Source organism: Melospiza georgiana, chromosome 2 (genome assembly GCF_028018845.1).
Source record: "Melospiza georgiana isolate bMelGeo1 chromosome 2, bMelGeo1.pri, whole genome shotgun sequence".
NCBI classification, from domain to species: domain Eukaryota; kingdom Metazoa; phylum Chordata; class Aves; order Passeriformes; family Passerellidae; genus Melospiza; species Melospiza georgiana.
The window spans coordinates 81,104,155-81,129,482 of NC_080431.1; the positions used below are offsets into that span (position 1 = coordinate 81,104,155).

Sequence of the window (25,328 nt, forward strand, 5' to 3'; positions counted from 1 at the left end):
CTCATCATTTAGGGTTACTTTATGGCACTTTGAATGATACCTTCTGCAGTTTAATTCCAGGAAGGTTATCCCCTTGTCCTTTTGATCCAAAATTTATGGATCTTGGCATGGCTGGGAAAGAAGAAAAAGGAGCATTCTCTATTATGAATGGAAAATGATTTCACTTTGTGACTTTAGATGAATGGTTTCTATCAGCATCAGTAGGGGGAGGGACCACTGCCTATCCATTTCTGCTTTACCCATAGCAGCACACTGACCCTAGTGCAGGCTAGTGACTGGAACACTTGCTGTTTCTTCCTTCTTCAGTTTTCAGTCTATGCCTTGCTGCAAGTGCAGTACATTTTAAGATGAGGAATGTCACTGCTTGTTTTGGTCAAGCTGTAGATACTGAAGAATTCAGTGGAAGGTCTTACTTAAGAACAAATTAAGAATGACATCCTTTCTACACAGTCCTTGAAGAAAGAAGCTGAGAGCTAATTTTACTCTGACCAAGCATCATATAGCCCACATATAGTTTTAAGTTGTACCTGTCTTACAGTATGGAGTAGCCAAGGTGTTAAATGTGTATCGTCCTCAGTGTTGCATTATGTTCAGTTCTGCCTTGTATTCTTGTTGACACAAGATTTCTGAGTGTGAATTCTGCATTTTGGACTTTTCCACCTCAATGCCCACGAGGAAGGAATTAGCTTGCTTCCTGCTGCCTGATTGACACTAAAGGAAGAAGACTGGGCAGACAATCTGTTGCAAAATTTTGATTTGTCATCTCTTGACCTTTTGGAAACATTTTCAGCCAAAAGGATTTGAAAATGCAAAGATTGTTCTTCTGAGTCTTCCTCAAGGAAGAAGTACTCATGTGTAGAAAAAAGAAAAATAACTCAAATTTGGTTGAAATAGTCTGCTTATATGAAAAAAGAAAAAACGAATAATTTATTATAGGTTGGGAATGTATATGCTGTCTTTAGGAGATTGGGAGAAAAAAGAGTTAGGCTCTCACATGAAGTCTAGAAAATATAACCACACTGATTTGTGCCTCAGAAACAGGTGCCCATCACTGCTTAGGGAAGAGGCACGTGAGAATAGAACAGGCTTTTCTCAATCATGTTTTGTTGGACATGCATGGTTCTAGAAAAGATAAACATAAAAGGCGAAAGAAAGGAATGTAAAGGCAGCTGGAATGAGGGCTTGAACAAAGTATTAGGGTATGGCCCAGACAAAAATCTCAGAGTGTAAGCCTATGCTTTGAATTGACTCTTAGGGACAAAAAGTACTGGACAAGCAAGTTCTATTACGCTTGTTTCTGTGGCTGCAAACAGCACCAAAGGATCTGTAGAAGTGCTTTGTAGGCAATCCCTTTTGGGGACTTACTGGTTTAGGTGAGATCTCTGTATATGGGGTTGAGGGCTCACTTTTAACACAGGGATAGTGAAAGCAAATTTCTTGTCTTTATTTGGTGAGGTCATATTTTTCAGTCATTATGGGATGCTCTGGGGAAACATTGAACACCTTTGATCAGCTCTGGAGAGAGCTCTTTTCTGTTCTCTCTGAATTCATCTATTGGATTTGTTAGATGGCAAAAGTTGTGTGCTTTTTAATTTCCATGGCCCTTCTTTTGTGGCTCTGTGCAAAGAGAATTCAGTGAAAAGGATTGTTTAAATTTGTGGTTTTGAAGATACTTTCTTGACATCTGGCAAGTAGATATTCTTGCCCCCAACATACTGCTCTCCCATATTGTTGACAGTGAAATGTAGTTCTCAGATCCAGAAAACTGTGGAAGATTGTACCATGGTGTTTGAAGTCCTTTGGAGTAGGTGTGGGGAGGTAGGGTGGTGGACAATGATACAACAGGCCATTTCCATGCAACTTGTTTTCTGCATCCCTTGCAAGCTGAAGAATACGAGAGCTTACTGATCTGATTACCACTGTGTTTAAGTTGAAAAGTTTTTACTTTTTGAAACTATTGCAAGAGGAACTTCCAGGATTTCACAAGACTTATGTATCCCTATTCGTTCAAACACTGTGTGTATTTGACAATTTGATCAATGTGATTTAAATAAAGGAACAGAAATTACTTTGAGCATGTGGTGGAAGCTGTATAACACATTCCAACTTTATGTAAAAAAAAATACTTTGTCAGCTGGTACTAAGGTAGTCCTTGTGTCATGGTCTTATTTGCATATTTTTGAAGTGATAAATTAGATAACTGTCACATGATGCTTTTGAGAAGGTGCTAAGTTAAGTGCAGTGCTGTGGCTCTGCTCAAAGCAACCTCCACTTTAGCATAAGCAGTGGAATTTGTCATTTGACTGAAGGTGTTAAACCTTACAGTACTTGAGCACCCCAGTGAATTCATTTCCAGAGAGTTATAGGTATGGCTGGTGGACAATTTGTCAAAGGATTTGTCTTTTAATTAATCTTGCAAAAGGTAGCGGTGTCCCAATCTCTACTTGAATTTTCTTAACAAACACTGCCAACTTCAGGCTTTTCAAATCTAATTGAAATTAATTAAAAGCAATGCATGGGTATTCTTTAAAAATTAGATGGTGGTTACTTTGTCATGGATATTGTTGTGTTTAATTTTTATTGTCTGGAGAAAGAAGTCCCTGAAAATGGAATTAAGCTTTCTCAGTCATTTAGATGTGTGAAAGAAACACAGTGGGGATGATGGCTTCATTCAATTACTGTTATGTTTGAGGGTAAAAAGTATAGCTCTAACCATGTGAAAGTCAGAAATGGATGAATAAGAACTACCAAGCAGGAACACTGCTGTAGAGATTCCCATTAGAGGTGGAAAGCACATTAAAAGAACCCTAAAATGGACTTGTCATTAGCATCATTAAATTACGAATCAATTCACCAGAGTTTATAAATCAGTGTGCACTGGTGTATAGATTACAGGTATGGACAGTGAAATTTGGCGACTTTGTTGGTGCACAGGAAGTTTTAAACACTTGATGAAAACAGATAACTCAGGATGATTTTGGTTTCCTCTAGAAACCAAGACCTGTGCCTACTGAGGGCATCAGGTTTGGTTGGCATGGCCTAGGGAGATCAGGGCTCTCATGGGCCACGGCTCACCATCTCCTCATCCCTTGCACAGACCGATGAGTCACTCATCAATCAGCTCTAAATTGCTGCTGTTTCAAGTGAATGGCATTTCAGCTTAAAGCACCATTGATTTTTATTTGGCTTTCAATGCTCCACTTGAAGTGGTGACAGTTGAGAAATCCATTAGCGCTCCTAGCGCGTCCCTGCAGACGCCCAGGAGAACATCTTGGGACTGCGGCTCTGGCACTCGTGCCCGGCCAATGCTTCCCTGCTCATCAGGCCGTGCTTTTCAATCATTAGCTAGCGTCCATAATTGCCAAACTTTGAATATTTCAGAAGTAAATGTTGGGAAATGCAAGGCATTACTAAGGCATTACTGCAAGTGCTGATTGCTTTATCTTGCCTATGCCTTTTTTTTTTTTCCTCCCCTAATGCTTCTGTCCTAGAATTCCTAGTAGCTTTTTGAAGCTGAATATCTTTCTGTCCTTTGATTTTTTGTGGGGTTTTTTTTTGGTGTCAAAGTACAGTTGCTCAAGTTCAAGTTGGGAAAGCAGATGAGAAGGGCTCTTTTTTTCTGTCTTTAGCATTCTTTTCTCCGCAGAAGCCAAACTGTGCCAGAGGATTGATACTTTCAAAGAGAAGTGGGAATTCTCTTCTGTACCTGATAATTCCTTGCTCATTATTTGAGCAAGGATAATTCTTTGATAATTCTTTGTGCTGACACCTTTGTAGTAACTTTGCTTTGCTACTGCTTTGGTTATTTTCTCATGTTTGTGATGCTTAAGAAAAGTAGTGAAATAGTCACTTGTAATAGAAACTCTTCTTTTTTGCACGTAGGAAACTCACAAATGGGTGCTACCATAGTAGATGCATTGGATACTCTTTATATCATGGGCCTTCACGATGAATTCAGAGAAGGACAAGAATGGATTGACAAAAATCTTGATTTCAGTGTGGTGAGTAGATCCTGCCCTAAATATTTCTGTAGTTCTTTTCAACTGTTCATCTTGGAAGAGGTCTTTCAGGTGAAACTTAATAAAAATTACAGATCAAAGTGTTAGATGTGAACTTGTAACAGGTGTGACATTCTCTGTGTATCTAACTTTGTTTTAGAAAAAAAAAATGCCATGACCTTTTCACAGCTATGATTCTAAGTAGAGATACACCTATATATTGTATTTTCAAAGTACAAATTATAACTGGATAATGGAAGTAACAGAAAATGTTTTGTGAGAAACAACCAGGTATCAAAAATGAAGACACAAAGATGAGGTTTTATGGGCTGATAGTCGTTACAAATAACTGAGCTATGAAAGACAATTTTCCCCAAAACTACCATGTGTAAATTACTTAAGAATACAATCTCTTCTTCCATTTCTTAAGAGTTTTAACACAAAATATGCCACTTGAATTCGTGAGTTTTCCTACAGGCTCTTAATCTATCACAAGAATTTCCCAGTTGGTCATACAGTATCTGACATTCTTGAGAAGCATTAAATGAAAGAAATGGCTCTATTTTAGTCTTATTGATTAGTGTTCTTTGTACTAATTTTGGGACTGTCACAGACTCTGTGATGGAATTTGTATTTCAGTCCTTGGATTTGCCCTATGGTTCCAAAAATAATTTTTCATTCAGTAAATGTACCTAATGAAATATAGTTGTATACTCCAAATTCAGCAAATGCTTTCTGTTGTTTCTTTATTTTAACCCACTTTTCAAAAATTATTTGTTTGGGCTTTTTCCTTTTGATTTATACCTTGACTGTCTGGCAAACATCAAAGAATTTTTACTCTGCTTTTTCTGTTAGTGCTAGATAATTATTCAGTCTAAAACTGAAGATCCTAAATATATCAGAGACAGTGTAGAGATAATGATGCCATTATGAGGATGAACTAAATTGCTTCCATAACTTTTGTCTGATCTAAGGCAATTTCAATATAAATTTGCAGTATTTATCTAGGATTTGGATGGAAGAAATTTACATGACCCTCTGGGGTTCAGTTACATCTTCCTATGTATAAAAAACCATTTCTGAAGGTTAATGAGTTGTCTTGTGTATACACCAAACTTGAATAATTTTCTTATAGTTTGGAGTTTATAAATAAATACATAAATTTGATCCTCTTGGATTCTTCTACTGGGAAATGGAAGTCATTGGTTTCACTTTACGCTGTCCCACTGCATGTGTGATTCATGACTTTAATGGGTATTAAGTGGAATCATGCTGCATTGGTGTTATTTTTCTTGTATCACCTCTGTGTGAAAAGGGAAAACCTTTTACTAAAAACATTTGGGAGTATTTCAAACTTCCAAGTTTTAATCAGTGCTGTTTGAATAAATTTTTATTCACATAATCTTTCTGAAATATGTAATATGTGCAAAATGAATTTAGTTTTGATCCAAGCACTGCAGGTACCAGAGAAATAGCACAAAAGGAAAGACGTACCTGTAAATGTCATTTCAGCTGTGTGCAGATTGGTGACTCAGCTTGTTCAGTGCACATTGTAGTGACTTTTCTGGATAAAAGGAAAAGTTTTGCCTATCTCAAAATCTCTTAATAAAACTATATTTCTGTGTCTAATAGGTTGAAGAGAAGTTTATGGGGGAGACAGATGGAGTGTATGTGGAAAATTAGCTGAATGGGGCACAGAGGGAGTCAGTTGCTAAAACTATCTGATTCCTCTTAATTTTTTGTGGGTTAAATGAGTCAAAAGATACTGTTGAATTTAACCTAGGGATAATAATGTGGAGGAAGGCAATAAAATCGTTTATTCTCTTGAATTTCTCAGTGGTCCTGCAGTACTACTTGTCATAACAGAAAAGCTATTCCGAGACAAAGATTATGTTAAAATAGAGCTCTGAATTTGAGTTTAGTAATTTAGGTTAAAAAAGTGCATTATGGGAATTCTCTAATTATCATTTTGCTTTATCTTTTTAAACTAGAAGGTTTGGTGCTATGCTGAAGCATAAAAGAGAAGATGCTGAATTATAGAAATGTGTAGTCCTTGCCTTATTTTCCACCAGCCCAAATTACTGTAATCGCACTTTGTGGTGATAAAATGGTTAGAGGGCAGGAGAAAAACGAATTTGATTTTATTAAAATCGGTTGAAGCTGTAACTAGAATTGTCATTTGGTGTCACAAAGATGTGCATGAGAATTTCAGTTTGGGTCTAGAGACTGCAACAGTACAGACCCTTGCATGTGGATTGCCTTAGGATATGTACTTTCTTCTGCCTTGACAATTTTTTTTCTTCCTTCATTAAGGAGTTGGTTAATTATTTATTAATGCTCTCTTTCTGTTCTAGAATTCTGAAGTGTCTGTTTTTGAGGTCAATATTCGCTTCATTGGCGGTCTTCTGGCAGCATACTACCTTTCAGGACAAGAGGTAAGGAGATTGAAAGGTGTCTGAAATTCATTGTCTTCTACCAAATGTGGCATATTGAGACTTTTGTGGAATCTTGATTTCTCAGTAGCTTGCAAACTAATTTCACTGTAGTCAGATGTCCAAAATAACAAAATTCTTAGAGTATGTAATCTTTAAAGTTTGTTTCTGAGTAGGTCTCTTGGCATTTAGGACACTTGGTTACAGTTCTGAAATGCTTCTTTTATTGAGATGTTTTCAGAAGATATCCACTCAAATAAGCATCAGCTTGAAATGTCAAGTGAAATGTCAACCTTTTCATGCCAACAATAACTTGTTTTGATATTCTGTAGCTCCATGAAGGTAGAAATAATAGCTTTGTCACTTGTCCTGCAAGGATGTAGGTTTGCTTCATCAAAGTGCTACTCAATCTTCTTACCATTTTCTTGGTGACAAACTGGGAAATAGGAAGCCAATTTTATACAGCTTCTGAAACTTCTGTTAAAACAATGTAGATTCATGCTTGGATTCACAGGATGCATGTCCCCAGAGACTTGCAACAATGGACTTCCTTAGTCCAGCAGTCACAGTACTGTGACCTCTTATTTCACATACTTTAACAAGAGTAGAGCTTGACTCCCAGCTCTTCTCATATCTTAGGAGCTGCATGAATTTAACTTATTGCCTGTGTCTTTGATTCTTTGGTTTTGTCCTGTTATTTTTCATGACCCATCTGTAGCCCACTACCAGGCATATTTCATGGCTTTCAGGTGTTCTTAGGTAACTACTTCCTTTGTTTAGGGAAGCACCACATATGTACCAACAAGTTCTCAGGGATTTTAAGACTGCAGCCCTAAAAGTAACCAAGAGAAAACTCATAATTTATTGTCTCTTTATCTGTGAATTTTCTCCTTTATGAGGGTCTTCTCTTAGGAAGAAGAGCTCAGCAGCAAAGCAAAAATCCTGTGTAGCTCTTGAAAGAAATGGGTGGTTTAGTTTTCATCCAGTGCTCCTGCTTCACCTTCTTCAAACTGCACCATGCTCCTTAGAGGTATCTACTGTGAATATGAAAAACCTCAGAGAAAAAGCTAGGATCACACGTTCACAGCTGAATTATTTGTATATATTGATACTGCACTTGTGCACAAGCCCCTTAAAAAGAACTTTTTTGCCCCAGTATGCAGATGGGTGCAGCCAAGCACTGCCAAAACATATGCTTTGCCTGCATTTGTAAAGCAGAGTATTCTTTCTTAAATTTGCTTCTAACCTTTTGGTAGAGTCAGAATAAGCTCTTTTGCTTAAATAGCTTTAATTTCTTTCCTTCATAGAAAACATCTACCCTTTCTTTCCTAAATGTTGGCTGGGCTGAGTCTTTTGTTTTTAAGATTTTTATGGCATCATTCTCTCCAACAGACTTCAAATGCTTCATGGCTTGTGATACAGGATTCCCGTCAAATGTCCATATGTATCATCTTTATTTTCCTAAGGAACTGCTAAAAAAAGTGCTCAGACTGCATTTCTTTCAAAATAGTGTGGCAGCTAGGATTGCTTTGGGTATCTGAGACACTGCTTCATTTGCCAAGTTGGATGGGTTTTCTCTGCAATTTGTCGTTGTGGATATGACAAGGAAGGGATTTTGAGGCTCTTCAGCAATTGAGCCCAGGAGAGACACCTGCGTCTGGGAACTCCTTGGAGTTGGAAACAGGTTGCTTGAGATGTGATTTCCAATCTGGTCCTCTCTCTTCCCCAAAAAGGGAACATATTCCTGAGCTCAGGATTGGGACATGGTTGATTTCTTTATTCACTGCATTCAGACATGTGAGGAGCACTTTGTAGCATTGCTAAGACAGACAAGCCTCTTCCCAGTCTTTTGGGTGTTTTACCTGATCAGGTTGTGAATGTGCACGTGGGCTTACACCTTTAGGCAGTCTCTGTCTCCTGGTAGGTGTCCTTTCTTTGTTCATCGAGCCATCATTTGCTTGATCATATTCACTTACCCTACCTTGTTGATATTCCTGTCACCTTCTTCCTATCTCCAAGCCTCTACTTCTGCAAGGCTGTTGCTAGATTGGTTTTAGAAGGTTTTCATACTGATTTTCCGTACTTTTGCATGTCTTGTTTGATGTATTTATAATAAGGTCCAGTACAATGAACTGCTGCTTTGAATTAATTCTGTTTTTTCCTTTAAAGAAATATAAATTCTGCTTAGGTCTGCAACAGGAGTTACTGCTGTTTGGTGATAGTTACTAAAGCTGCTCTTACTTCATTTGGACTCCTGCCACTTAGTGTTGATAAAGGTGCTGTAGGGACAACCATAAAACAATGTCCAAGATTTAATATCAGCTGTGGAACTGTAATAATTTGTAAATGACCATGTCTGGAGAATTTTAAAGTCTTCATGGTGTATCTACGATGACCTTTGTTGGGAGAGAGTAACTGTGCTTGACAGGATTCTATCTGATTGATTAATAATGGTAGCTATTGACCATAGTTTTCAAGTACAGCAGATTATTAATTTAGATGAAATAGTCCTTTTCAATGCTTTTATTGAAAACATGTTAGATTTAAAATTTATTTAGCATGTCTAGTGGCATGACTTTGTGGGTTCCATGCTGTATTTAAACTGTCAGTTACTGCTATTACTTAGAGGAGCATCAACTGAGATCATGGTTTTAATAATGCTGATTATAGGTAATGGTAGAATTTTAAGCCTTTTTTACTAAGATTGTGAGTATTGCTGTCCTTTCATCAGTAAGGGTTCCCTCTTGCTCACTGCAGTGAATGAGTGAATAATGAAATATATCTCCCATACAACCAAAAATAAAGTTGCTGTTTTTAGCAGCTGACAGCTTGGCTGAAAATGCTGTAGGGCTTGTCCTGTCCAGTGCCGAGTCACAGCCTTTCTTTGTGAAACATGACATGTGTAAAATTTTTAACAGCTCAGCCTTTCACATGTGGGAATTTCTGGTGGGCTTTCATAAGTGATGAGCATGTAAAGCTAAAGCTTGAGAAGGATGCATTTTGGTGCAAATGTCATGGTTGTCTTGCCTCCCTGTACCTGTGTGCTAAAGTAGGGAGACAAAATTGTTTCCCTGTCTAACAGGCTGTTCTCTTGATGTGTGAAAGATCACCATCTTTCTCCATTTTTCCATCTCAGCGTGCCATTTGAATGGAAGATAATCAAGATACAACTGCAAACCTTAACACAGTGGAAAATTTGCCCATGCATTCTGTTTCAGTCTTCTGAAGTTGAAGCAACACTGATACCTCTCTGGTGGCAGAGGTTGTAGATCTGCAGTCTGGGGCCCTTGTTTAAATCCTCTGCACAGTATGTTTTTCCTGGCTGATTGTGGACAGGCCATCTGGTGTCTGGCTAGGTGTATGTTACCAGATGAAAGTGTGTTCCTTCTTTGTCTCAGTTCCCACAGAGAAATGAGGTCTCAATCTGTCATCAATTTTGAGATTCTTTGAGGCAATGACTTTTCTGCAGGGTACATTATTGAACTATATCGTGAATATATGCTAAAATCATGGAATATAGGATCATAAAATGGTTTGGGTTGGAAAGGATCTTTGAAGATCATCTAGTACAACCCTCTCACCGTAGGCAGGGACAGCTTTCTACAGACACATTCCTCGGAGCCCTCTCTGACCTGGCCTTGAACACTGCCAGGGAAGGTGTGTTCACAGCTTCCCTGGGCAGTGCAACCTCGTTACCCTCATTGTAACAAATGCCTTCCTAATAGGGCCCTAAGAGGACTTTGAGCAGCCTGATGTGGTGGAAGGTGTTCCTTCCCTTGGCAGAGGTTGGAACTAGATGATCTTTAGGAGTGTCTTCCAACGTGAACAGTCTTGTGATAATATCCACTCTAAAACTACCCTCTTTCAGTTTTAAAACAGTTGTTCCTTCTCCTGTCATTAGAGGCCATAGTAGAAAGTCCTCTTCATCTTTCTTGGAAGCCAGGCCTCCTTCAGGTGCTGGAAGGTGCTAGAAGGTCCCTCTGGAGCCTTCTCCATGCTGAACAACCTCAACTCTCTTAGCCTGCCTTCAAAGGAGATGTGCCTCAGCCCTTGGATCATTTTTGTGACCATCTTCTCAACCTGCTCCAACAGGGCCACATTCTTCTTTTATTGGGACCCCAGAGCTGCAAATGGTATTAGGGTCCTCGGTATAAGTGGGGGTTCAGTGTATTTTTTTTGAAATGGTATAAATGAAAGAAAGAGGAGGTTGGACCAGATGATTGCCTGTGGTCCCTTCCAACCTGACCGATTCTGTGCAACAGAGGGAAGCTCAATAAAAAATGAAGGAAAAAAGCATGTTCTCTCCTGGGAGTGCTGTGTGTCATAAAATAATAGAATCATTTAGGCTGGAAAACACCTTGACAATAGAGTTCAGCCTCTCCAGGCAGACTCTCTTGTATTTTGCAGTATGCCAGATATTTCTTCCCAGTTCCAGTAAGCAATCTGTGCAAAGTGTTCACTCATTTTTACTCTTTATTAAATTGTATGCTAATAGGTATAATCTCTTAAGTACCTAAATACCTAAATAAGAAATGCAACATTCATTGTGTCTATATTTAATAAGGAGCCACTAATTAAATATTTTTGAGGTATAGGGTTTATGAGAGTTGCTTAGTAGAATTGTGAGTGACTGGGAGACATACTGTGAGAACTAGGCACTCCTATTTTCTACCCCAGGTTGTGATAGAATGGATAACATGTTTGTATTTTACATTTTGATCAAACAGGATTGTAGTTAAAGTGTGTGAAGTGCAAGCTTCCCACCTTCTGAGTTGAGAGGAACCACTGTGCTTCCTCTTTTGCGTCTGTCAAATAGATTTTATAGTCCAAAATAACATATTGATGGTAAAATATGTAATGAATTCTTATCTAAGTTGAACCAGACTGTTTCTCAGTAATCCCTGCAACAATCCTTTAATTTCTGTAAGAACTATGTACAGTCTTCATTATGCTTGTGGGTTGGGGGTGAGGGACAACACTATGATACAGCTGATAATGTAACAGAAATAAGTAGAAATTAAATGTTCCATATGCCTAGTTTGGAGTAAACATTGAGTATGGAAAACCAGCCTTACATGATTTAAAAAACAAAAAATAACTGTCAATAAAATTCCAAAACAAAATAACAAAAAACCCAACTTTTTTTTTATGTGGTTGCATTAAGGGATTTTCTTTCTTTAGTGCATTGTACCAGCACAAATATAATTTTTCTCTTTAGTTATGAATCCATGTGGTTTTTTATAGTTTCCAGTGATGCCTGGCAAGGCACTGTTTAGCATTTTCCCTGGAACAGTAGGCTTCTTTGTTTATTCCAAGTTCATTCCCTAGACTTACTGTATAAGAATGTTTTGTATTCTTTATGATTTTCTTTAACTTAGTATCCAGCACTAATGAAATAAAATATCTTGATGTCACTCTATTGTATGTAACACCATCAGGATAGAAATGCTTAATGAATGAGTATCATGTATACAAGAAGATTAGAGCAAGATAAACTACTTGTATTTCACAAAAAGAATGCTATTGCAATTTGTACTCTTATTAGATTAGATCTGTCTGTTCATACAGTCTTCTAAAGTCATTTTCCAGGGAGGTTGTCTGGAAATGAACCCCAGCATGACTGGTTTCTGAGGATATGCCTCTGGAATTCTTTGATCTCCTTTTGTGTCTATCTAGTTCTGCAGTTCAAGATTTTATTCAAGATCAGTCATGTTTGGTGCTTGGTTTTTCTCTGGGTAAGATGGGGTTTTTCTCTTCTGTATGGATGTTGGTATTAATAAATTCTTTTTTACAACACAAATTATCTAATTGATCTTTATTTGGTATATGATTAATTATATGTTCTTCCACTTCTTTCAGTCGCATCTGTGCATCTGGGTCTTTTTGGGCATCAGGGTAGCTGATACTGATTTCTGAGGGACGATAGGAGCAATGTTTTGTAAAATCACTGTATGTCCACAAAGCTTTCAACTCCTGTTGCAAAAGTGCAGCAAGCATGCAAGCAGTAAGAATGAACTGCACAAGGCAGAAATGAGTTGGCTGATCTCTCTGTGTTAATGCTGAAAGAATGAAGCTTGCCAACAGACCACAGCAAAGAGCTGCAGGAGAATTTACAAAATAGATCCATGATGATTGTGTCTGAATGTAGAATTTGTGAGAGTAGGCTACCAGGAAACCAGGAGTTCCAGTGTCGTTAAAGACTAAAACAGTAAAAGGACTGTTGCAACCTGATGTAGGATATCACACTGGAATTTTCAACAGAAGTTGAATTTTCTTGTGATGTGCTGCATCAAGTGGTCCAAGAGTTGTGATTTCTGCTATGCTGTCCCCAGACCTGGCTAGGGAAGGAGCAGTCAGTATGAGGAAGACTTCACAGATGACAATGCCAGAAGAAATCAGCTTCAAGCCTTCCTGTTGGGTGTGTGAAGTTCTTTGAGCTCATAAAAGCAGATGGAGATTCCTAGAGCATCTTGCAGGACCCATTGTTCCTTATTTCTGAAACCCATCCAAAAGACAAGAGTGAAGATACTGAACCCTGCTATGAGCAGTATTTTCACTTCCAAGTGTTTGTGAGCACACTGTAAATGAACTTTCTGCTCTCCAAATGGCAATGTCTTCAAGGAGGGAGGGACAGACATCTGCATAGTCTAAGTGTTGTATACATGCAGAATCATCCTGTAATTAAACACAGGGAATGATCATTGGAGCAATAAAGCCCAAATAAGACAAAGAACAGTCTTGTACCAGAGGTTATTGCTCTGTGTTCAAAATCCAATTTTTTTACAGTAGTATTTGATGAATTGCTGTCACTGCTCCTCTATGGCTCCTGCCCAATAGCCTCCAGCATGGATGATACCCACTGCTAGAATGAACGTGACTGCCTGCCAAATGTCTGTCCAGCTTCTTGAAAAATAGATAGATACAGTCCAATTTTTTGAGCAAATCTCCAAGAATAGTAATCTCTTCACAGGGATCCCAGTCAAAGGCATGTCTGCTGTCTCTGGATGCTGTGACATCTTCCCTAAAGGTTAATAATCCTTGAGTACTATTTCTTCTCCATTCTGTGGAACTACTTCTTGCTTTAGAAAAGTTTGTATTTCCAGAGTGGCTTGGCATACTTACTTCTTACACAGCAAGCCCTAGCCAAAAAAAAAGAGCCTCATCCATTGATAATTACAGAGTTATCAGCATCTCGCCAGGAGGGAAGAGAGTCTTCTACCTTTTATATATCAAGCCTTCCCCTTCCCCATGGCTGCAGCCCAGTCTGTGACACTGCATGGCTATCTGGTGGCTAGCTGTGGTGGTGAGCCCTCATGACCATGGATCCCCTCTGGGGCTTGGTGTCACCTGTGGGAGTTGGTAAACTCCCTCAAATAGCAGTTTCAGCCTGGGTTAGGGATTTTGGTGTTTCCCCTGTGTGTTCCCAGCATGCATTATTTTCTGTTTTCTCATAATATGTGCTAAGTGAGATACTGTTTATATGGAGATAAAATCCTCTAACACTGAAAGAGAGTACCTGGAGCAAACATCTGCAGGCACTTGCAGGAGCTATGTCTCCAGGTAGGAGAGGGCAGGGTGTAAAATGCATATCATTGTCAGGAGGCTGAGGAGATGTAGTTAACTGAGACCAAGAGAGTCAGAGGAACATGATGTTACATGGATCTATTTTGTTTCACTACAGACTTTCTTTCAGGTACCTAGATTTTATCTAAATTAAGATGGATCCTTTGAATGTGTGGATTTCCCCTGTCTTTCTGAACATTAAAGAAGAAATAGTACAAAAACATGTAAATAGAGCCCACATCTATACAGACAAACTCTTTAATGGTCATTTCAGTGAGTAAGCCTGTTTTATTTTCTGATCCTTAAAAAGTCATTGCTTGTTTTGATGTGCCTACGCTATGATTTATTAAAAAATTATATCACAGGCTCTAGAATGTATCTGCCAAGTTGGTTGTTTTGAGCTAGGATTTCCACCAAAACATGTGTGTGTGCTGACTATAGTATCATGCTACCAGCACTCCTCTGTTCCATGTCTGAGATGGTCACTAAATTCCAGGGTGCTTGGGAAGTAGTGCTCTGTTCTGCAAATGCATGAAATGCAACCTCAGCCAGAGAGGTGATCACAGAGGAAGGGCTATTCAGCCATCACCCATAGGTTCTGTGAGGGAGAGTTGGCAGGTGTGTGTGTGACATCTGTCTTTATCAGCACCCAGGCTGAACTTCGTGTTCTTGATCTTTTTTGTGGAATTGTATTGGACATATGTCCCATTAATGTGCGTGAAGGTTTACAGTGTTGTGAGAGAATGTTGTCACGCTCGTTTCAGGCATTAGTAATTGCAAAGTGGATAGACTTGAGAATAAAAATAGTGAAGATAGTTACTGGATTTGGAGTGCTTCAGTGATCAGGAGTATGACATTACCTTTTCTCAGCAATTAGCACTCTGAGTGCCTGTGGCCCTCTCACATTAGAGTCCTTAAAGCTTCTGACAGTTCAGCACATTTTCTGAAGCAAGAAGAACCAGAAAAAGGAATGTGACAGTGATCTCTTAAAACTTGGATTTAACTTTTCTAATAGTATCTGATAGAAAGTCTGTAACAAAACCAGACATTGAGCCCATGGCCTTGGAATTGCTCCCCACAAAAATTCATCTGTAGCTATTTCCAGTTCTTGCATGTGTTCTGGTTTGTAGGCAAGGTGACTGAGAATTGGGCTAAGTAAGTGATACTTACATTCTCTGCCAAGAGCTCCTTTGTTAGCAGTCCATAAGAGATTTGTAGGGTAGGCAGGAGTGACCCCATCTTGCCTTTAGAGTAACTAAGTGTTCTCTGGTACTAGCAGCATTTGTCTGAGGAGAGAGTGCACAAATGACCCATTGACTGCTTGCTTTTTTCATGAAGTGAAGCTTCACAAATCTTTAAAACTTATGGTGTGAGTGGCAGTTGGAAATAAAATATTCCTGCTAGCAGTAGTGCATGGAATGACAAAAGCCCAGAGATGGATGGAGAGTCGCTTGTTGCACAGTGTACATGGCTGTGCTTGAGGAACAGCGTCAAGTAAGGAAAACAAAGTGAATGTTATTCTAAATGTCTCTTGTGTGATAGCAGCAGGAGGACACTTACACCATTATGACAAAGTGTTCTTGTCTGCTGCTGATTTATTAATATAATAAAAAGGGTAACTTATTGTTTTATTTTTGTTGAACAAAGTTATTTACGGTATTTGCAACATAAAAAAATAGAAGATTAATAGTTTACTCTGTTTACTTTTGTCAGCTTTAGATATAAAGCAGTTCATTTACATGACTGTCTTTTTCATCTTTTTAAACACCATCAAAATGATATATCTTTCTGGGCAGAATAGTAATATCATTTGTGTGGATCAATCTAGCCTCAAATCTCATTTAAAGTAGAGCACGAGGGATGTTAAGTACCTGATACTCTATTAACAGATAATCAAACTAATCCTTTCCAGGAATCTGACAGGCAGCATCTCCTCTGTTCAGGAAAGCTCATTAGTCAAATTATGTTCTATGTGTCAATGGATATCCCCACCAACCAACCTAAATAGATGAAATATGGGTCTTCAGTAAGTAAGACAATACTGTGTGTACTGGTTTCACGGGATTCTTGGCTGTACTGATGAAATTACCTAAATTAAAGCTTTAAGGCCTATCTAAATTAAGTTTTCAAAGGGTGAAAATTTCAGAAGAGTTAACAGCATTGTGTATGTCCTATTCAATGAAGATGGGATTTGAGCTTGTTGCCAGGAGATGAGCTGCTTATTCATAAGTAGTTGTGACAGCTCACTGGTCTCTTAACAGGACACAGTCTGAAAAAAACCCTCTATTTTTCTTTGACTCCTAAAGTGTTGTCTCATATTGGGCGTTGCCACAGCTCACTGCAGTGCAGATCGCAATGCTTGTGCAGTTTCTGTTTACCAGGCTTGTAGTAAACATTTTCTTGACTGGCAAAGGACACTTAGCCCAGTTTATTGCTGCATCTTGGTGCTGCACGACACCTAAAGCAGAACACTGACTTTATTTTGAATTTGTTTCTTCCACTCTGATTGGAAATAGGTTTTTTCTGTTAGTGTAATATACTTTAAACTGGTGGAAATAAAGGACAATTTGATTTAGCACTAGAAAATAGAATAGCTGTGCAGTGATACCTACTCTTAAAACTCATTCTTTGGCCATGTTCCTGTGGAGGGCTGTAAAAGCTAAGAAGGAGCAGGTCATTGGTAATTATTGTTCATGTGTCATGTATCTCCTCTTGACCAGGTCTGTGAGTTTGTCTGTCCCTCTTCAGTAGTTTAAGAAACACATTGATGCTGATGGGCACCAGTGACAGCAAGCACAGTATCCTTCCTGTTGTTTTTCCAGACATTTGTTTATTGGCATTACTCTTGACATAGTAACACATTAGTTTCTACCATGGAGTTTTCCTCTTCTTTCCTCCTGAGGATTTTCTCACTTTATCTGATCCAGAAAGGAAGTATGGCATTGTCTTTTGTCAACTGAAAACACAGTTCTTCCAGCAGGATTTTTTTTCACTTTGAAACAGAACTGAAATACAACTCTGGACATACTGCTTTAAATTCAGCATCTTTGGCTGGCTTTGACTTTTGGAACTTGTTCTCATTCAGTACTAACTCTTTATGTTTTTGTCTTGAAAAGGAATTTGCATGCTCACTGAGAACAGATATGGTGAGAGAAAAAGAAATGCCAGGAATGCTACAATAACTGCTAAGCAAACCCACTAGAATCTAGGAAAATTTTAACAAAAAATATGTTGCCTCTAATGGTGTGTGCACCTACCACATGATAAAGATTATGAACTCTTGTTATCTTAGGAATCAAGAGGATGCTGTCTGCAGTAACATTCTGTTACCATTTATGAATTGGAAAATAAAGAAACAAATATTTAAAGGAATGACCAAGAAGTTCTCTAGCCTTCCAACTCAGCACATTCTGTGATTCTGTGATTTTTTTTTTCAAAATACAAGATTGAAGATAAGTGCCTATATCAAAATATATCAAAATAAGGCAACTATGTGCATTTTAAGAAAAGGTCTTTTAAGGTAACCTAGGTAATTGTGAGCCAGATAGTCTGATTTCACTTTTTCTGCCCACACCAGAAATTTATATAATGGAAAATAAGACATGACCGGTACATTAGTGATTTGACAATTCAAGTCTTAAGAATTTATATCTGACTGTAAGTTTGCTCTTGTTGAGATGGAAAATAAGTAGAAAACTCCTGAGAAATTTAATTGAATGTTCATCTAGGCCTGTGTAAATTAAATCCATTTTAGTGTTGCCAAAGGTGTAGGTGCAGACTGGCAGCTACAAGAAAAATGAGCAACTCATGTTGAACAGACCAACATGGGGTCAGAATAAGGGATTGCATTTTGAGTAGTTGTGGCTTTGGAAGAGTATGTGAAACTCAGAAAAGGCAAGCTGCTCAGCTTGAATCTCTGGTATGAAATCCTGTGGCAAAAGACCTATGAGCATTTGGGTTTATAAATAGGAACTTCACATATGAGGAGGAATTTATTTCTGTTGAAGTCATTAACAAGACTTACAAGACTGCTGTTGGTATGCTGCAAGCTTCTTGGCAATAATGTTCTTAGAAGGATTTGTAGAAGCAGTAGAAAGTCGTGAAAAGTAAGAGGACTGGTAGTTGTGCCTCCTGGACAAGTGAATAGTCAGGATGTGATACAGGCCACAGTCCAGATATCTCTCTGAAGGGAGTCTTCCCCTTCAGTACTGCTTAGTGATGTATCTGCGTAAAGGTATCTTGACACTTACTCCTTTATTTTATGCAGATGATTAGATTGTTGTTCTTGAACCTTTTCTATTTCATTTATGTGGCATAAAAGAGCAACATTTTTATCTTATAGTTCTGATCCTGAGAACTATAAATTATGCTGCAGGAGTCTGGATATTTATCTCACCATTTTGTCAAAACAAATGTCTGGTTTTTCAAGTGCCTTGCAGAATTTATGCTACTGTGAAGATTCAGTGCTTACTAATTCATTGCTCATAGGTTTTGCTTGCCAACTAATTTTCTGTCAGAACTTAGTCCATATATGTATATATAAACTGTAGATAAGCTACATATCTGTTGATTGGGGAAAAGAAGCCAGTTCATAAAAAAGAAAAAAACAAACAAAAAACAACCACCAAACACTATTTACTTTAATCAGGTGCAGTGTAATGTGCTTTGCATCTGTCATTGTGTCAGGAATATGTTTTTGAAGATGTAAAAGCTGTACGATTTTTTTACCTTTTTCTTTCCCCCTAGACTGTGATTTTTGCATTGTAATCTGTCACATTGCCGCAGTGGGAGAAGGGAGGCTGTGTGTATAATGACTGCACATAGTGTAAAACAATATGTAATTTAATCTCTGTTTAACTTTTCTTTGTAAAGGCAAATACAGTCTAAAAGGGACTGAGTCATTTCTGACAAAGACTAAAGGGGAAATCAAGACAAATTTAAAAGGGAAAGCTTGGCAGGGAAAGATTGGCAGCACATTCAAGAGAAATGGGAGACAGAGGAATAACTGAGAAAGAAAGTAGAAATTGAGACAATCTAAGCATAGAGCTGAAGGACAAAAAAGAGAAATATATGGGGAAATATATTTCATGGCATAGAAAAAAATATATGAGAAATTAAGGAGATATTTGTCATGAATAGAGAAGGTGCTAGGAAAAGGTGTTGCCGAAAGGAAACCAATGTCAAGAGAGATTAATAACCACAGGAAGTAGATAACTTCCATTGCATAAAAATGGTTCTAATAAAACTTGTTAGCTTAGTACGAACATCTTAATTATTTGACTTCAGAACCATTTCTTAAGGTTTCTAACGCAGATTTTTCTTCTTAAAAATCACAGAGTGAGTGGATCATCAGTTGAGTTGTGAACTTCAGGCATGTAATGCAGTCTAACTCAACTGAGAACAGCTGGTAGTACCAAAATACCAAAGACCATTGATTAATAGAAAAAACCCAAAAAACAGCACTCCAAGGTTCATTGATACCATTTGCTTTGCCTGGATGTGTTTGGCTACAAAGGCATGTTGAAAGACCGATATACTAGAGTCAATTCTAGTTCCTAGGACTATGTTTTGGAGATGAGAAAGTGTTTTTCTCCTGTCACATTCCCCAAGATGTTTCTCATAATCCTGTTACTTTCAGCTGTGCTCTTGGCAGTCCATCCATTTTATGTCCTACCTTCTTTAGATCTCCATTCGTTCCCTGCCCTTCCTCCTGATGCTTTTGTATCTCCCCTTCACTGCCTATTTATGCTTCCTTCTTTTACCAGCTTCTCCCTGACACTTCACCTTGTAGGAGGGAGGGGACTAGAAGTCCTGTGCTTTACCACTTCTGCTTCCCCACTGGCAAAGCTCCATGCTGATCTTCTGTCCCTTGATGGTTCTTTTCTCCAATTTCCTGATGGCCATTCCGATTAATTTTTCTCCCTTCTCTGTCTCTGTTCCCTTTCTCCACAGTTTAAATCAGTCTTTCTCTGTGCCAGCTGCTAGTGGGGGAACATTTAATCCAGAAGCCAGGCATTGTCCATGCTGTCACATCTGGTTCCCTCTGCTACTGGAGTAGCTCCCACAGAAAAAGGAGATTGTGCTTAGGCATGAGTGATTGTGGTTGGTGTGTTGTGCAAATTCAAGATTGTTGCTTTTAGTTCAGGGACCATTTTTTAACAAAGGTAGCTAAACTGGTAGGTTAATACTGCTTGTGCAGGTAAACTTAGAGTGAAGAAGCCAGAGATATGAAAAGCAGGAAAGATGAAGCACAAAAATTGCTTACTACTGTAATAATAATAATAGCAGAAGAAAAATTAACTCAAGACTGCCATGGTTTTTGGCTCAGACAGGATGTGAAGCAATATGCTACATCTCCTGGAATTATCAGATTGAGGAGGCATTTATATGCCAGATTTTCATCACATTTATTCTGAATTTTAAGTCATATGTGATGTTGACTGACTGCTGTAAAGTGCCCTGGATTTGAAGGCCCTTTAAAAATTGAGAACATGTAACATTTCTACTCAGAAATGCATGAAATCTGTGCCAAGGAAGCTAATACAGCTATTGAAGTAAATGGAAATTATGCAGTTTAATTGAAGTATTATTAGCCAGTGCCAGGTAGTTCAAATATGATTAGCTAGTTGTCCAGTTCATGCCAAATTTTTATTTTCAGATCTTCTAAAGCAAAAATGTTGAATATTTCTAATAAGCTAATATATGCACAGACTTTCTCATATGGATTTTTCAAAAATATCAGTAGTGTGAAACCAATGAATATTTCATTACATCCTGAGATGCCTCAGTCAACAGTAACTGGATTCCTCATGTCTCTTGTCCAGGAAACCAGCTTTGGAAAACTTTTGAAGAAGGTAAAGATAGTATCACTTAAGAATTCTGTTTGGAAATCTTTCCCTGCTAATCATAGAGAAATGCCAGAGTATTTATCTTTTATCTAAGAAGCACTATTTGAATATATGATTGCTAATTTGTAAAATGTAAATAGGGGAAGTTGTAGTCAACCAGATAATATCTGTCTTATCTGCAGTTAACTGATGGAGTTGGAGTATTTTTGTGTGTTTATTTTTCAGCTCATTTGTAGACTGTAGCTGAACAGTGTGATCAGGTAGGCATTTTAATGCTTTTAAGTACAACTATTAACTAGGATAGTTCTCTTAGAGTGTTACGATAAGATAGAGAGTTTCTTCCCATTTCTTTTGATTGCCTTTGTCCCTGTATTCATTATTCCAAAAAAATCATTACTTGTATTTTCATCTCGAAATAGTGTAGAGCCTCTAGGAAAGAAGCAGCTTGGGATGTATGAATGGACCTATCCAGTCCTGTGGGCTTTACTGAGCTTTTGGGTTCAGAAGCAGAGTGTAGAGCACAGTTGCAGCTTTTGCCTTGGAAATTGTGATAGTTGTGATACCCTGCAATAGAATATTTTTACAAGCTGAGTCTCTGGATCCTTAAGCAGAGAAACTAAGGAGAGCCAAGCTTGTGTAGCCATGAAGTTTAGGTGTTTCATCACCTAATTTCATGTGTCATCTGAAACTGGACAGCCTTCCTTGTCTTTCCTACTGTTCTTTAAAATTGTCAGCAAAAGTGTATCTTTCAGGGAGGAATCTGGTGTGACTTCTTTAAACAAAAGTGTTTGTAGAAGTCTTGTTTGTGATTTTACTGGTTAAAGAAAATGTCAACCTAGTCAACATATTTTTAAAACTAAGGGAGTTCCCTTTTTCCACATAGAAGGAACATTCCATGAAGCATTTATTGCCTTGTGAAATGAGCAAATCATCAAGTTATGTAATATTTATGGCTTAAGTACTATCTGCTTTATCCTGTTGCTCTTGAGAGACCAGAATTCTCCTAGCCCAGGAGTACTTTGCAGCAGCGGATTTAACCAGTCTGGACTTTTATGAGGGTGAATTTGGCAGTGTTTTAAAATTCTGGAGACTGTTAGAATTAGGCAGAGTTTCTTTGCCTGTGTAAACTGCCTGCATGTAACAGCTGAGTGCCTTGCAGAGGTGTAGTAGCTTTGCTGCCAAAGCTTTAAGTGGGTATCGGTGGGCACCAGAGCTAATGCTCAAGATGAGTGTGCTGGTATCACCCCTAGATCACTTCTGCCTTCAAAAACGGCATCCAGGAGGGTCTGGGGAACTACAGCCTGGCCAGTCTTACCTCTGTGCCTGGAAAGATGATGGAGCAACTAATTTAGAAAACTATTCCCCAGAACAGCAAGGTCATTGGGGAACTCATGTTCAGCCAACCCTGATGACCTATGATGAACTGACTTTATTTCTTAAGATCCTTGTAAAGAAGTTGGTGAAGTATGGGCTGGATGAGCAGATAGTGAGGGTGATTGAAAACTGCCTGAGCAAACAAAGTTCAGAGGGTGATAATCAGCTGTGCCAAATAGAGTTTGAGGACAGTGACTGGAGGCCTACCCCAAGTCCAATCCTGTTCAATGTTTTCAGGAATGATCTGGGTGATGACACAGGTGGCACTCTCAGCAGATTTGCTGATGACACCAGACCAGGAAGAGCAACTGATATGCAGAGGAACCTCAGTAGGATGGAGAAATAAGCTTGACAGGAACATCATTCAGTTCCGTGGGGGCAAGGGCAAAGTCCCACACCTGGGGAGGAACAAACAGACCCAGCTCTGCAGAAAAGTGGTGGACACCAAGTTGACCATGAGCAGCAGTGTGTCCTTGCAGTGAAGAAGTGAATGGTATCCTGGCATGCATTAGGAAATATGCCAGCAGGTCAAGGGAGGTAGTTCTTAGCCTTTACTGTATCCAGTTATAGGCTCCATAGTACAAGAGACATGAACACACTGGAGAGAGTCAAGCAAAGGACTGACAAAGATAGTTAAAGGACTGGATTATCTCTCATTTGAGGGAATGCTGAAAGAGCTGGGATTGTTCAGCCTGGAGAAAAAAAGGCTCAGGAGAGACCCCATCACTGTGTGCAAATATCTGAAGGGAGGAAGTAAAGAAAGTAGAACGAATTGTCATGATAGCCATTTTAAGTTGTCACTGTAGTCCAGATTCAAGCTGATTCTTGGTTTTTTAACTCTGATCTTAGACTGCTGGGATGGGTTTAGATTTTTCATTTTCATATTGATTTTTTCTGTCTCAATATAATATAAATTCATAGAGCATTGCCTTTGCAGAATAAGTCTTCTCTTGTTTAAAGAGTTTCAGTCTTTTGGAAATGCTAAGTGTTGTTCATCAAGTACTTTGGTAATCATTGCAGCTCACCAAGGACTGCAATAGTACCTCAGCTATGGCATTGTCTTTACAGTATCTGCAAATTTTCCCTCCTTGAACATCTGCTACAACTCAAGAAACCTATAGTGCTGATGAGGTGCTGTTGAATTTATGTATTTCTACATCATTTCACCTCTGTAGGTAGTATAGTTTGTAACTGCCTTGCTAAATTTCACATGAACATGATTTACATTCTCCAGGACCAATTCTAGATGTGGCATACCTCTTCAATCATCACTAACAAACATCTATGAAATATACCTCAAGTGTTCTCCCACTCTCATTTCATACTATGATAGCTGAAATCTTACCAGGATCTTACTGCATCTCCCTCATCTCACAAGATGACTTTGTAATTACAAAGTGAAAATTACTAGAAGCAGATGTGTAAAGAGGGAGCTGTTTCTCCATTTCTCGGTAGCAAGATGGTCCCCACTAGCAGGGGAGAATGCCCTAGGAACAGTGGGAGCCCCCAAACCTGGGAGCTCCCAAGATTTACAGAAGCAAAATATGTTGAAATTTAAGAGCTATTCATCTAGGAACTTGGAGCTATTTATCTGACATGCAGACATCTTTATCTTATGCAGTAAGACTTATGTATCATCAAACCTGCAATGCTTATTAAGCTACTTCTGCTTTTCTTATTTTTTTTTTTGTGATAATGCTGCTTGATTTTCACCATGAACCTTTATCTCTACTTATGCAGAGAGTACTCTCTAACATGTTGACCTTTAAATGAGTGTTTAGCCACCAAAAGGCAGTGAGGAGGTGACTGCTGCAGATTGAACTCTGAAAGTACAAAGATAACTAATTTTGATTGGGCCAAGGAATACCACAAGGGTCTGTGGAATACCACAAGGTATTCTGGAATACCACAAGGGTAGTTTCCTCAAGGGTCTGAGTCTGGTATCGCTGTCAAGGGCTCTGGTTTTTCAATCTACATTTAGTAGATCGATAGATCTCCCCCATCATCTTCCTCCTTAGTGTTCAAAGGAAATGTGTTCAGGATTTGATACCAATACAGTAGTACTGATGCTGAACCAAGCACTACATTTCTGTGAACTTGTGCAGTATGTCTGCTTTGTCTGATGTTTTTTTCAGTGATCCAGGGCTATCAAGCCTACAGATCCAGCCACATTGCAAGGCCATATATTCTCACTACTTAATAACCATCAGATTAGAGAGAAGTCTGACATTTATTACTTTTTAATAAGAACGTTTCAAAGGCTGCTCTATGCACATAAATGAAAGAGATTCCTTATTTGTAGAAAACATCTATCATCGCTCTCAAAGTTAGGAGCAGAGGCCATTTGGTGCTGTTTGCCATTCATAGTGCTGGAAGGGAACACCTAACAGCAGTATTAGCATAATACAGTCTTCTGAGAGCTGAAGCCATGCATCTAGGCAGTCACTGGATACATCAATAAGGCTTTTGAAGAATCATTGAAATCTTTAAGGCCCTTTTCTGCTGCATGTTTTAATGGCCTTGCTTGGATTAATCGGCTCAGGAGCAAGCTTTCATATTGTGGGGTGGGTGGCAGGTTTGATATGTTAAGCATCAATTTAGTGGATGAAAATTATTCAGGCCCTCACAGCTGGTCTGCTGTACATACTAGTTTGTAAATACTGATTGCTGTTTTCATCTTAATGAGGGATCCACTTATCCGATTTGGGGTTTAGATTTTGTTTTTTCTGCCAATTTTCACTCTCTTTCCTTCTAGCTGCCTACAGCCTGATTTGTTTTTGAAAGGGGGGAAAATTCTTCTATTGGTTTACAGTATTTGAAGAAATAAGTGTTGGGCTAGTAAAGGCCATGTAAATTGATGGCTTTAATGTGTTAGATTTTGCCATGTAAAATGGAGACACTTTTCCAAGGCTACAGTGGCTTTGTCTTTAAGAAGATTCTGATCTGTTGTACAGTTGTGGCTTTGTGCTAACAAAGCATCTTGGGGTGGATGGTCTCCATTATCCATGAAAGGTGCTTTGTGTATCTACAGAGTAGATACCACACCTGAGGGGCAAAACATTTTAATTTTATGGATATGGAATGTGCACAAGCCATCTCATACTTGGGAACTG

General features: G+C 38.6%; 1 protein-coding gene across 1 annotated transcript in view; it reads left to right on the forward strand.

Moving 5' to 3' along the window:
* MAN1A2 (mannosidase alpha class 1A member 2) overlaps positions 1–25,328 on the forward strand; it is a 132,264-nt gene that overhangs the window by 56,236 nt on the left and 50,700 nt on the right. The window contains exons 4-5 of the mRNA XM_058045284.1: positions 3,883–4,001; positions 6,353–6,433. Of these exons, the coding sequence (XP_057901267.1) occupies positions 3,883–4,001; positions 6,353–6,433 (200 nt within the window). The remainder of the gene's footprint in view (positions 1–3,882; positions 4,002–6,352; positions 6,434–25,328) is intronic.